This window comes from Rattus norvegicus, chromosome 17, assembly GCF_036323735.1.
Source record: "Rattus norvegicus strain BN/NHsdMcwi chromosome 17, GRCr8, whole genome shotgun sequence".
Classification (NCBI taxonomy): Eukaryota; Metazoa; Chordata; class Mammalia; order Rodentia; family Muridae; genus Rattus; species Rattus norvegicus.
This window is the reverse complement of record NC_086035.1, coordinates 8,848,671-8,862,500: the sequence shown is the minus strand read 5'-3', so window position 1 is coordinate 8,862,500 and position 13,830 is coordinate 8,848,671. Positions and strand designations below refer to the sequence as shown.

At 47.6% G+C, this 13,830-nt stretch overlaps 1 protein-coding gene across 1 annotated transcript in view; it reads left to right on the top strand.

Moving 5' to 3' along the window:
- The window catches only part of Pcbd2 (pterin-4 alpha-carbinolamine dehydratase 2), a 52,072-nt gene extending 39,920 nt beyond the window's left edge, over positions 1-12,152 (top strand). Inside the window, exons 3-4 of the mRNA NM_001402494.1 lie at positions 10,661-10,741; positions 11,925-12,152. Of these exons, the coding sequence (NP_001389423.1) occupies positions 10,661-10,741; positions 11,925-12,020 (177 nt within the window). The 3' untranslated portion in view covers positions 12,021-12,152. The remainder of the gene's footprint in view (positions 1-10,660; positions 10,742-11,924) is intronic.
- Positions 12,153-13,830: the final 1,678 nt, after the last annotated feature.

Here is a 13,830-nt window from a genome sequence, read left to right as displayed (position 1 = left end):
AGAGCAAGTTGAGTAGAACGTCTTTTTTGGTACAAATCGGTTTCTGGACTCTGAAGAGCTCTCGTCCTAATAGACTAGAAGTGAAGGTGAATCAAATGTGGAGGACTGTATGTCTCAGGACTCTGCTGCCCTGAGAGCCGGGGGCTTCTGTGGCTAGACGTCTGCTGAGGGGAGGGAGGCTTCGCTGGCATAGGAATGCAGGAGGCATGTGCTAAGTATGACAGGTCCTGATTCTGCAGCCTCGCATTTTCCTTTAGTGATAGATTTTGAAGGAGGTGCTGTGTTTCGGCTAACGTGCTTTCTTTTTCCAGTCAACTGTCTACTGTACTGTAGTAGTTACCAAAAATGGTGATGTTGAAGTGAAAAAGTACTTAGTGTCATCATTGTCATCGTCATCGTCATCCTCATCTTCATCACTGCCACTACCACTACCACCACCATCATCATCATCAGTAGTAGTGTGTGTGTGTGTGTGTGTGTGTGTGTGTGTGTGTGTGTTAAGTTAGCATGCGGGGTTGGGGGTTTAGCTCAGTGGTAGAGCGCTTGCCTAGCAAGCACAAGGCCCTGGGTTCGGTCCCCAGCTCCAAAAAAAAAGAAAAGAAAAGAAAAAAAAAAGAAGTTAGCATGCTGTTTCCCAGGTGGCATGGTTTTGCAACTAAGGGGACGATAATTCAGCCTGGGGCAGGGTAGAGTGACTGGCTCTACCTGAGAGCAGGAGACAATTGCCTGAGAAAGCCAGTTCTGTTTTAGAGATGGTCATTGTCCCAAGTTGTTGGAAATGGTGGGCTCTGTAGCAGATCAGGTACAGATTAGACTGCTGCCTCACGGTGGGCTGTATCTGCCCCCAGACAGATGGAAGTCCAGGGAATGGTCCTCAGGCCTCTCACACAGGCAAGACACAGACACACAGACACCACACACACACACACACACACACACACACACACACACACACACACACACACGTGCTTGAGAAGTCTAGTCCTTGGCTGAGCTGCTCAACAACCTGGATGAAGTCTTCCTGTACGACACCCACTTAAAGAAACAGCTATCAAGATGTTGCAGGGCTGAGCGCTGAAAAAGTAAATTTCTTTGGTCTCCAGGTTGGCTTGGGAAAGAATGTTTCCTCTCCAGGGCAGGCGTTACAGTGTTAAAGCATTCTGTGTATAATAGAAGCAATGGGTGTCAGGTCCCGGGGAGGGCGGCGCACAGATTGCCTGCTCACACAGGAGGAGGAGTCCCTGGTGAGGAATTCCACTGATGCCCCGTGTCTACCACAGTCTGGAGCTGAGTGCAGTTGACCCCAAACTCTGTAGTTGACCCCTGGGTTCATGGAGAGAGGGAAAAGTCTGAAGGAAGTACGTCTTTGGCTGTGTCTGTCCCTCACAATTCTGGTCAAGAGCCTTGTGTTGACCCACAAATTAAGATCTGATGTTTCCTTCGTAGGGACTGGAACAGTGAACAGGGTTTTCAACGTGAAAGTCACAGGGGCCAGAGGATGGTTTTCCTCGGAGCACCAAGCAATGTTTATGTGATTGCTGTCACCAACACAGGGGGAAGGTCCTGTCCCGTGACATGCGCATGCTTGGCAATGATCTTGCCTTGTATTTTCCTTAATAATTTTCATTATTTTTAATTAAAGTTGAAGAAGTGCAGACTCTAGCTGAAATTAAGGTAGGCTGTGTTGCCGGAATCTGGTAATTACTTTAATTGATCACAAGATAGTTTCCTTGATCACCAATTAGAGTAAATTGCCGATCAAGTTTCAAGACGTGAAGAAATGCCCAAACTGACTTATGTAATAGTGTTTCCATTTCTAATCAGACATAAATATCATTTCCTTCCACGGCAATTGTTTTTTTTTTTTAAAGGAGGGTTATAGGCCTACAAACATGAAGGTGATCCATAAACAATAGAGAGCTCTAATTCATTGAATTAGTGAGGGAAGTACTCAGTGGCTTAATGGAGATTGTACTGGGGAAATTACTTAGGAGTACCTGGTGTTCATTTTCTTAGTGGGAGATGTGTTCTTTTTTTAGTATGTAATTAAAATACTCTATAATCAAAATATGAAGGCAGTTGATTTGAAGGACATATATCAAAGGGAGTCGGGCTGAGGACTGAAAGGTTCATGTTGTAAGTGCGCCCAGAGCTAAGCCTGTGAGCTTCAGTAAGTCATACATGTCACGAGGACGGAGACTGCGCCCTGAGCGCGGGGTGCTGGTACACGTTGCACAGATTGATACGGATCCATGTTTTGGTTTTGTTCATCTGATAGTCTTCCGTGGTTCCACGGAGTAAAATGAAACAAAAGTAACTTTGAGAGAAATTCAAGTTTCCAAAGAAGACTTGATTTGGGGTTCATGGAAAAAGAGATCTTTAATTGCTGGTGGTTTGGAGATTTCCAAATGACAAACTAGGTTGGCCCAATTTGCTGTGATTGTAACGCTCACATTCCTGGGAATGGCGGAGCGACTCAAGGACTCATACTTCATCATGCACGCGGGGCTTGGTCACGAAATGTTTGTAATTTGCAGTACAGGAAAGACTGAAACTATTATCAGCCATTATACGTTATTTGTTGACCATATGTTTGTTTGAAATGGCCGTGGCTCAGCAGAACACGGCTCATAGACAAACTATGCTGTAAATTGGCACTAAAACCTACCTCAACAGGTAGGCATATGTTAAGAAGTTAACATGAGCCAAAGTATTTTAATACGAACCATATTACATATGGTGCAGGGTCCCGGCCCCCTTTGGAGTGATAACTTCATTTGCATGACTCCTCCGTTCTGTTCTGTTCTTTCCCCAAACTAATTCTTAAAACTAGGTCATTGTCTTCGCTGTGCAAATTCAAAAAGGTTCTGAGAACACAGTGAGTTCTTCCGGTTTCTGGCCATGGTCACCTGCTTCTCCGTTCCTGCCTCTAACCACTTATATCATTCCTGTAGGTCCATATTGCTCAAGGACAGCAGTGCACACACAGGCTTGGGCACTGCCCGTCCTTTCTCGAAGCTCACAGACTCCCATGCACTCCTCACTCAGTGTGGCTCTTGGCACTCCTTCTGTGTTTCACATCCTTGATGACTGCATCATATCCGGGTGTATAATGTATCGCAAGCTACACTATCTGTCTTCCAGTCGGTGCTGCAACAAAGTAATAAATTACACTATTACGGCACTGTAGGAGTTCTGTTTACTCTAAAGTTGTGGACTTGTGAGCGAACACATGCATGTGCACATGCATGTATGCATGTGTGTGTGTCTGTAAGAATGTGGGCATGTGTGTGCTATGGTGCATGGTTAGAGGTCAGAGGATCATTTAAGGAGTTGCTTCTGCCTTTTCACTGTGAATGCCAGGCCCTGAACTCAGGTAGTTAGGCTGTGTGGCAAGCACTTTTATGTACTGGTCCATTTTGCTGTTTCCTGACCCATCCCCCGTTTAAAGCCAGGGTCTCACTCTGCAGTCCTGGCCGATGTGGAATTCACTAGAGAGACCAGGGTGGCCTCAAACACACGGAGCTGCCTGCCTCAGCTCCCAAGTGCTGGGACTAGAGGAATGTGCCACCACTCCTGGCCTTTTCTTTTTAAATCGTTTTATTTTTAGTTTAGCGTATGGCTGTGTGTGGGTAGGTGTGCCCTGAAGCTGGAGTTGCAGGTGGTTGTGCTGCCTGTGGGTCCTAGAAATTGAACCTCCTGGAAGAGCAGCAGGACCCTAACTGCTCAGCCTTCTCTCCAGCCCTTTGCTTTGCTTTGGAGGTAAATTACCACGTGCCACAGGCTGCTCTCAAGCTCGGGAGCTCCTGGTTCAGCTTCCTTAGCGTTTGATGGCAGGTGTGTGCTATCGCACCTCTCAAACACATTTGTGTGTGCGTGTACATATATATATACACACATACATATACATATATACATATATATACACAAACATACACACACACATATATATGTATATATATGTTTTTCCGCCAGAGTTTTATACATGAACACTTCTATATCACCCAACTCCTTCCTCTCCCTTTGTAAATTTTTAAAAACCATCACCTATTTATTTATTTATTTTATTTATTCAATGTGTATGCATGTTTTGTCTGAGGTTTGTCTGTGCACCAAATATGTGTCTGGTGCCTGAGGAGGTACCAGAAGAGGACGTTGGATTCCCAGGCGTTAGAGTCACAGACACTTGTGAGCCACTATACAGGTGCTGGGACTCAAACCTGGATCCTTTGGAGGAACAATCAGTGCTCGTAACCACTGAGCCACCTCTCTCCAGCTCCTTCTAACTGTAAAATGTTTAAAAGGGCATGTGCATGCATGTGCGTGTGCGTGTGCATGTGTGTTTGCATGTGTGTGTGTGTGCGTGTGTATGTGTGCATGTGTGTGTGTGTGTTATTTATTGTAAACAACAACAGAACTAACCCTCAGTCCCCCCCCTCCCCCAGAACATTTTAAACGATTTTACTTGAGTGTTTGTCAGCGTGTATCGCGTACATCATGAACGCACAGTAGCTGTGGAGGTCAGAAGTGGGTGTCGGAGCCCTTGGATCTGGAGTTATGGACAGTCGTGGCCTAACGTGTGTGCTGGGAGCCTAACGCAGGTCCTCTGCAAGAGCAGCAAGTGCTCCTAACCAGCGAGCCTCACTCCCCAGCCCTCCACAGCGTCTGCCCGGCAGTTTAGAGAGAGACAGCACCTGAGTCCTGACGCATCTGTCATGCTTTACGTGCGGAAAGATAACTGCTGACTCAGCACGAATGCCTTAGTTCCCTGTATTTCTCTGTACTTTCTGCCTCGTTAGTTTCGAGGCTTTTCCTCATCGCTCCGGTTGCGTGCGTCTTCAGTGTTTGCTTTTGCAAAGTATGATGAAGCAACCCCTGCTTGCCTTCGATTACGGTGGTGCCGTTTATGGTGTCCTGGTGTGTTTTCAGGTTTTATTTAAGTTGTGTTTTCCCTGGTTGGGATGTTTGCTTTACTCTCAGTCTGGAAGGTACTATTACACATGCAGTTCTGCATGACAAATGCAGCCCTCTCAGCTGCGTCAGAACTCAGGTGCTGTCCGTCTGCCCCTCTCCCACTGTTCAGCCCCACTGGATACTCTCTGCGGCTGCAGTGCCCCCTTGTACGGCTGGGAGGGCTTCTAACACTTGTCTTCAGTTTCCAAACCGCCTGGGTTTCTCTTCCCTTTCTAGATGGTAACACTTACCAGCTGATTCCATTTGCTGTTGGCTCCTTAATTGGTCTGGTTGTGTTAAGTGGATTCCTGGAACCTGAGGGACTTATTCTTATCTCATCGTTGACACAGTTTCCCACTCTGCTCCCACGCGTAATTCCTCCTGTAATGGTTCCCGCAGAAGGACGAATGGAGGCCGTTCTATGAATTGTTGCTTTTCTTTTATGTGTGTGCGCGCGTGCGCGTGCATGTGTGCGCGCGTGCCACAGCATGAATGTAAAGTTCAGAAGATGACTTTATGGAGCCCGTTCCTCCTTCCGATTTTATGTGGCTTCTGGGGAGTGGATTCAGGTTGCCAGCCTGTGTGACAGGGACATTTACTCGCTGTGCTGTTTTGCTGACCTGAGTCATTGCATTTCCAAAATGCCACTCCACTGTTTTATTTGTTCGTTTATGTTGAGACCAGGTTTCACTGTGTTATCCCTGGCTGTCCTGGAACTCACAGAGATCCTCCTGTTTCCGTCTCCTGCACTGGGATTAGAGGTCTGAGCCACCGCAACAAGCTATTGCTTTTGTTTTCTGAAAATTAGTTTAGCTGGGTGTAAAACTCTTTTCAGCCTTTGGTGCCTTCCAGTATTCAATGCTGATGTGTTTGAAGTCGACAGATTGTCTTCATCCTTGTGCGTGGATTTCAGATTGTCTTCATCCTTGTGCGTGGATTTTTCTTACTAAACAATAAGAGGATTTTTAAAAATCTAAGCTTAGTAACTTTGCTAAGAGGTGTAGCATTTATATTATTGTGGGCATGTGTGCGTGCACATGTATGTGTATATGTGGTATATGTTATATGTGTGTGCGCACATGTGTGAGCACACTGCATGGGTGAGTGAGTGTGTAAGTGTGTGTGTGTGTGTGTGTGTGTATGTGTGTGTGTGTGTGTGTGTGTTGAGCTTGAGCAGAGAATAACTTTGTAGGATGGGTTTTCCCCTTTCAGGTCTCCAAGGATTCCGGGGATAGAACTTCCAGGCTCACAAGGCAAGAGCCAGCCCACTGGTCTGTCTCTAAGATGTTTCTCTCTCTCTCTCTCTGTCTCTGTCTCTCTCTCTCCTTCCCTCCCTCCGTCTCCCTCTCCCTTCCTTCCTTCCTTTCAAGATTTATTTATTTATTTTATGTATATGAGTACACTGTCACTGTCCTCAGACACACCAGAAGAGGGCATCAGATCCCATTACAGATGGTTGTGAGCCACCATGTGGTTGCTGGGATTTGAACTCAGGACCTGTGGAAGAGCAGTCCGTGCTCTTAACCACTGAGCCACCTCTCCAGCTTGTTGGCTTTTATTCACTGCCCCCTTCCTTAGTCAACCTGGGTTGTTAGGGAGTTTGTTCTGTTTCCAGCTTTGTTGGATGGAACGATTTTAGAAAGCCTACACTTTTTTTTATTCAAAGATTTTTTTAAATTTTTATTATTATTTTATTTATTCACTTTACATCCTGCCCACTGTTCCTTTCCCTGTCACACCCCCTACAACTCTTCCCCTACTCCCATCCCCTTCTCTGGGCGGGTAGGGGTCCCTCTGGGCGTCTCCTCACCCTGGCACAAAAAGTCTCTGCAGGACTAGGTGTATCTCTCCCACTGGGGACAGACGAAGCAGCTCAGCTAGAAGAACAGGCAATAACTTTTGGGACAGCCCCTGCCCCAGTTGTTCAGCACCCACATGAAGACCAAGCTGTAAGTCTGCTACATATGTGTGGCAGCCCCCGTGTATGTTCTTTGGTTGGCAGTTCAGTCTCTGAGAGCCCCAAGGGTCCGGGTTCGTTGGCTCTGTTGGCCTTCCTGTGGAGTTCCTAGCCTCCTAGGGGCCACAATCCTTCCTCCTACTCTTCTATAAGAATCCCCAAGCTCCATCCACCATTTGGCTGTGGGTCTCTGCATCTGTCTGAGTCAGCTGCTGGGCGAAGCCTCTCAGAGGACAGCCATGCTAGACTCCTATCTGCAAGCACAATAGAGTATCATTAACAGTGTCAGGACTGGTGCTTGCCCGTGGGATGGGTCTCAAGTCGGGCTGGTTATCGGTTGACTGTTCCCTTAGTCTCTGCTCCATCCCTCATCCCTGCGCTTCTTGTAGACAGGTAGAAATTTTGGATCAAAAGTTATGTGGGTGCGTTAGTGTCTCTATTGTTCCACTGGCGTTCCTGTCTGGCTACAGGAGGTGGCCTCTTCAGGTTCCACCTCCCCAATGCAGTGAGTCACAACTAAGGTTACCCCCTTTGATTGCTGGTGGCCTCCCTTGTCCCAGGTCTCTGTCTCATCCTGGAGATTCCTGCCTCCCACGTCCCATCTCCATCAGTTGCAGATCTCCACTCATTCTCATGGCCATCTGGCCATCTCTCCTGTCCTCCCCACACCTGATCCTGACCCCTCCCAGTGCCCTCCCCATCCCTCTCCCACCCACTCTCCCTCCCTCCATCTGCCTCTTAGGTCTGTTTTATTTCCCCTTCTAAGTGAGATTCAAGCTTCTTTGGGTCTGTGGAGTGGAGTGTGGGTGGCTCATATCCATTTATCAGTGAGAACATACCATGCATGTCCTCTCGGGACTGGGTTACCTCACTCAGGATGATAGTCTCAAGTTCCATCCATTTGCCTGCAGAACTCATGATGTCTTTGTGTTAAATAACCGAATAGTATTCCATTGTGTAGATGTACCACATTTTCTTGTGACTGGTTCTACCTCAGTTCTACTCCCGGGCACATACCCAAAAGATGCTCAACACAGACATATGCTCAACTATGTTCATAGCAGCTTTGTTTGAAATAGCCAGAAACTGGAAGCAACCTAGCTGTCCCTCAACTGAGGAACGGATAAGGAAAATGTGGCCTACACTCTTAATACCCCAAGGTCATTAGATCCCCGCTGGAGCCTTGCTAAAGCTAGGGTGAGAGAAGAACTCTTGAAAGAGGACGGTCGCCTGTGCTTGCCGCTAACATGGCCGTTTGGTTCCTTCAGCATCCTCCGCATAACCACAGCCCTCCACCCTCCTCTCCTGCTCTCTACTCATCCAGACTCCTGCAGGTAGAGCTTATGACTTGAGTGTGATTGTCGTGGGCGTTCTAAGTGTGTAAGCTCTGAACTATATGATCTGCTGTGTGGAAGGAGGCAGATGGGGTTTCTTTTTTGCCCTCTGAGCCAATTGTGGGATCATTAGACTTTGTGATGTTTTCTCTACTAAATTAAATTTCTATCATCTTCATCTTACTCGTCATCACCATTAGTGTGTGTGTATGTGTGTGTGCACGCGCCATGGTCCACATGGAGGTCAAAGGACAACTTTTAGGAGTTGGTTCTTCATTCTAGTGTAGGTAGGTTCTGAGGGGTCGAGCTCAGGTAGTCCAGCTTATGTGGCAAGCCATCCCACTGCCCTGTGATGTCATCTGTCTGTCTGTCTGTCTAATCCCTCCCCCCCCCCCCCCGCTCTCTCTCTGAGGCAGGGTCTCACTCTATAGTTCTGTCTGGCCTGGAACTCTTTGTGTAGATGAAACTGGCCTCAAACTCATAGAAATCTGCAGACCTTTGCCTCCTGTAATACTTTCTCAAATCTGAATCTTAAGGGACAGCAAGGTGACTCAGTGGGTAGAGGTCACACCAAACCTGGTGCCCTGAGTTCAATGTGGTTCTGTACAACCACTGCGGTCGTTAGCTCACGTAGTTACCTGCCCCAGGAGAACTGCTGATCCGTATAGATTTTGGTGGAGGAAATCTCTCTCTTTAGCCGTGTCCCTACTGCTGAGCCCGTAGACTCTAATGGTAGTTCCAAACTCATGCTCACACAGATGGCCCCGGCTAATCTGGGTGGGTCACAGAACAAAGGGAGGAGCCATGAACGTGTGGGAGACAGACTCGTGGACGGTTGGGGAGAGGCAGTAGGCTGGTGGGGGTCAGAATGGTCAGTATTATGTATATATGTGAGAATGTCTGAGAATGAATTAAATTAAAAAAAAAAAAAGGCTGGATGGACACCTGGATGGCCAGTGATTTAGAGTATGCGGTGCCCTGCATAGGACCAGAGTTTGGTTCCCCGTGTGGGTAGCATGCGGCCACCTTTGACCCAGCTCTTGGGTATACATACCTACATGCAAGCACACACACATATATATATCATTTAAAAATAAAATCTTAAAAAATAACAGACGGGGGGAGCTGAGCTTCGAACTGTTTATGGAAGCACACATCTACACATCTAGACTGAACAGTAAGTTTGAGATCAGCCTGTGCTACGTGGGAGAGAAAGAAAAAGAAAAGGAAAATGGAGTCTAGGATCACATGACCATGATGTCATAGTATCAGAATTTGAATCCAGAGTTCCCAGGTTCAAAAGGCAGGAGGCCCTTTAACCACATCACTGTCTGTCACCGCTGGCCCCTTTCAGACGTCCTCTACTTCTGCCCATGCTGAATAAAATCCCAGCCCTCTAGACGGAAGTTCTGTGTCTGAATACCTGAAACGGACATCCCTACGCTACTCATAGCTTCCGTGGGCTCCAGGGGATCAGATTTGGAATGAAAAGGGGCAGGAAGAGTAAACGTGGTTTGCTCTGGGTAAGTCCGTTTGTAGCTAAATGGATTTTCCCCTCCCCTTCCTTTTAAAATGGATACCCATGACTGACAGTTCACAGGACCAATCATGCGTGTGCCCAGTGCAGGTAATCAGCATGGTGATCGCAGGGCATGTGCTGAGTCCAGACGGCAGTCCGAAACTTCGTCCTGTCTCCAGCTTCTTACGGACTTTGTGGTCCCCTTCCACAGAGGTCCCTGAGCCTTAGAGGGGGGCTGTGTGAAGTAGGATTATTATTTGAAGTCACCTTCATAAAAGTGTGAAGAAAAGCAAAAAAGACGCCACGGCCTTCTACTTGGCATCCCTGTTTGCCCTGTGGTGTGAGCCCGGCTGTCAGTGTTGTTGGGCGGGGTCCTTGTCTTGTTTCCATGCTTGACTTCTGCTGAGGCACACTGTCACCTCAGCTTGGTGGGGCTGTAGCTGTGTAGGAAGGTGGTTAAGGGTGGGCTGGGACGCGTCCGCCTCTCTTCACAGCCCTGCGGCTGATGACCGAAGTACCCCATTCACTAAAAACAGAAGGAACAGCTAAGGAGCAAATTGCCTCCCCCGATTGGGGCAGGTAGACCCAGGGCGCTGGGTTGAAGGGAAATTATTCTAGTGCCGTCGTCGTCGGGAGTCCTAGGACAATTAGGCCGTCCAGACAGGTCACTAGGTGATACTCATTTCCTGGTTTGTTTATTTGAGCCAGATTGTTTCCCCACCTAGCAGTCTGCTGCCCCGGTGCCCTGGCTTGCCCAGAGCAGCCCTTCCCCTGTGATTTCTCAGGCTTCCCCAGCAGGGCAGCCAGCCTTTATCTGGTTGGGCAGCTCTGGGGTCTCCCAGCGACAGAGCGCAGGGCGGGGCAGGTAACTAACTACTCGGACGCGCTGTTTTGCAGGCGTTTGGCTTTATGTCCAGGGTTGCCCTGCAAGCAGAGAAGATGAATCACCACCCGGAATGGTTCAACGTGTACAACAAGGTAACTGAGCCTCTTCAGTTTTGGATCACTTTAACTTTGGAACTGAAGAAACTTATGAATCCACAGGAAGTGCCGAGATTCTCTAAGGAACCCGGTGTGTCCTTGTTAATTAGTAACACAGTCAGGGCGCTCCTGGGAGAAGAGCTTGTCTTTCAGAAGTTCAGGCTCCATTAGGCTCCTGAGTTGATCTTGGATATCAGCCATGAAGATACAATTTGACGTATATTTTTGTGGAGGGGGGTTTCTTTGGAGGAATGTATTATTTAAGTCAGTCTCCCTATGTAGCCCTGGCTGGCCTGGAACTCACTATAAATACCAGGCGTGAGGGAGATCCTCCTGCCTCTGCTTCACGCTTTGTGAGGTTACAAGCATACACCTCCATGCCCAGCTCAGTTACCTGAGACCTCAGAGTTTTGATTTGGAAATAACTTATTAAAAGGAATGGTAGCAAACCAGATAGCGTGGCCTTACATGTCTCTCAGAAATCTCAGAAGACGTTTCTCTGTAGTAAATGTTTATTAAAGTTTTGACCTCCAGAGGGCAGACTGGAATGTTTTAAGGGGTGCAGCGAGAACAGCCCCCCACCAAGAGGGTCCTGCCCTTAGGATCTCAGCACGGTCTATCCAGATTTCTCTGAAGGGTTGTAAGTCGTCTTTGAGAAATGAGAATCCCACTTTGAAATTTTTTTTTAAAAGGAAACAAGTCCTAACTGACCAGTTCCAGGCTGAACTCCACCCCACCCCCCACCCCCATGCTTCTGTTTGCTTTTCAATCTTGTGGCTGAGACATGCCCGTCTCCTCAGTTGGCAGCCTGCCTGCTTTTGTAGCTCACTCAGTGACTGCCTGATAGGTCTGTGTGCCTGCTCTTTCCTGGTGGCCTGAACAGAGCTGGTGTAAGTAAAGTCCTGGAGTTAAAATGGAGCATCTGTCTCCTTTCCTCCAGGAAGGCAGGCTCTCCATGCTGGCAGCTGACTCCCCTCAGCCTCTGGGAGCCTTTACTCTTAGGCGGCTGCTGCGAAGCTCAATGGTTTGGGAGACTGTGTTTATCCATCAGGTGTGCTCTCCACCAGCTAACCCCCAGTTCTCAGATGGGAATGTTGGGAAGTCGACTGATATCGACATCCGGGGGGACGCCATGCACGGGTCCCTGCTCAGGTCTAAAAGTCTGCTTGTCCCTTCATAGGTCCAGATCACCCTCACCTCGCATGACTGTGGAGGCCTGAGCAAGCGAGACGTGAAGCTGGCCCAGTTCATTGAAAAAGCTGCTGCTTCTCGGTGATCGCCTTTGAAACGCACATAAAGGCCTAATGCCTGCCTCGTTTGCAGTTTTCTGAAAGCCATTTGTGTTAATAAATTACGTCACAAATTAGTTCATATTTGCCTGAATAAATTGTTTTGTATGATTGATACAGAATGATTTGAAGCCAAGACTCGGTTACTTGTCATTACACCTGGTCAAAGACGATGATAAACCAACCTGAATTATTTAAAAATTAAAAATGTGTGTGTGTGAATATTTGCATGTAAATGCAGCCGTTTATGGAGGAGCAGTTGTGAGCGGTCTGACATGGATTCTGGGAACTGAACTCAGAGCCTCTGAGAGAGCAGTATGACCTCTTAACTGCCAAGCCATCTCTCCGCCCCCAACCTGGGTTGCTCTATGAATAATAGTTTCAAAGAAATTCTTAAGAATTCTTTTAACCTTAAGAAATTCTTTTTCTAGATAGGTTCTCATGGTGTAGCTAGGCTGGCTTTGTATTGTCTATATAGTCCAGACTGGCCCAGAAAAAACCGGAGTTCTGTTTTTAGATTTATTTTATGTGTATGATGTTTCACTTGCATCTATGTCTGTGTACCGTGCGTGTGCCTATCAAGGTCAGAAGAGGGCATCCCAGCCCCTGGCACTGGGGTTAGGGATATTTGGGAGCTGCTGTGTGGGAGTCAGACTTGAACCTGGGTCTTCTGTAAGAACAGAGAGTGCTAACCGCTGAGCCATCTCTCCAGCCCTCAAATGGCCAGGATGGGGAGAGGAGAATAGTCACCTTTTGTCACCTAGGCACTGCAGGGTGGGACTCTGTTGCCCAGTGTTGGAGAACCGTAGGAAGGGATTCCTCATTCTGAAGACGAGTTTACAGAACAATTCTCACGAAGCTCAAGTTGTTTTGGGTTTGGCAGTTTTACTGCCACTCCTGCTGACAACCTGTGTGCTCATGTGATAAGGGGCCCAGATCCCAAAGCCAATTCCTGGCTGGTTCAGTTAGCCAGGGCCTTTGTCACTGTCTCACTGTGAGCAGATGTCCGAGAGAAAGCAGCTGGGGGAGGGATGTGCGCACGGGTGGGGGTGGGAGGGGCAATTGTTTCGGCTCAGAGGGGTCGGGATTGGGGCATTTGTTTTAGCTCAGGCTTCAAGGATGTGGGCCATCATGGCACGGAGGAGAGACCGCAGGTGTGTGAACTGGTCTGTGGTCAGGAAGCCTACGGGATGGTGCTGCCTACACATAGGGCGGGCCTCCTCAGCTAAAACCTCTGTAAAAACCCCATGGACCCATCCAGAGGTGTCTCCTAAGTGATTCTAAATCTAACCAACCTGATACCACCCCTCCCGTTTTATTTATTTATTTATTTATTTATTTATTTATTTATAGATTTATTTATTTATCATTTATTTATTTATCATTTATTCTGCCTGCATGTATGCCTTGCAGGTCATAAGATCTCATTATAGATGGTTGTGAGCCACCATGTGGTTGCTGGGATTTGAACTCAGGACCTCTGGAAGAGCAGTCAGTGCTCTGAACCTGTGAGCCATCTCTCCAGTACCCCCTCCCGTTTTATTTTAAGTTATTAGCATGCAATGTGGTGTTTATTGTTTGCTGGGTTTTGTTTGTATTTTCAAGGCAGGATCTCCTATATCTCAGACTCACCTCCTCCTTCTCTCTCTCTCTCTCTTTTTAAATTATATATATATATATATATATATATATATGTATATGTGCCTGCATGGATTGCTGTGTGCCACATGCATGCAGGCACCCAAGGAGGCAGGAGGACGTAGGATCCTCTGAAGCTGGAGTTACGGGTGGTTGTGA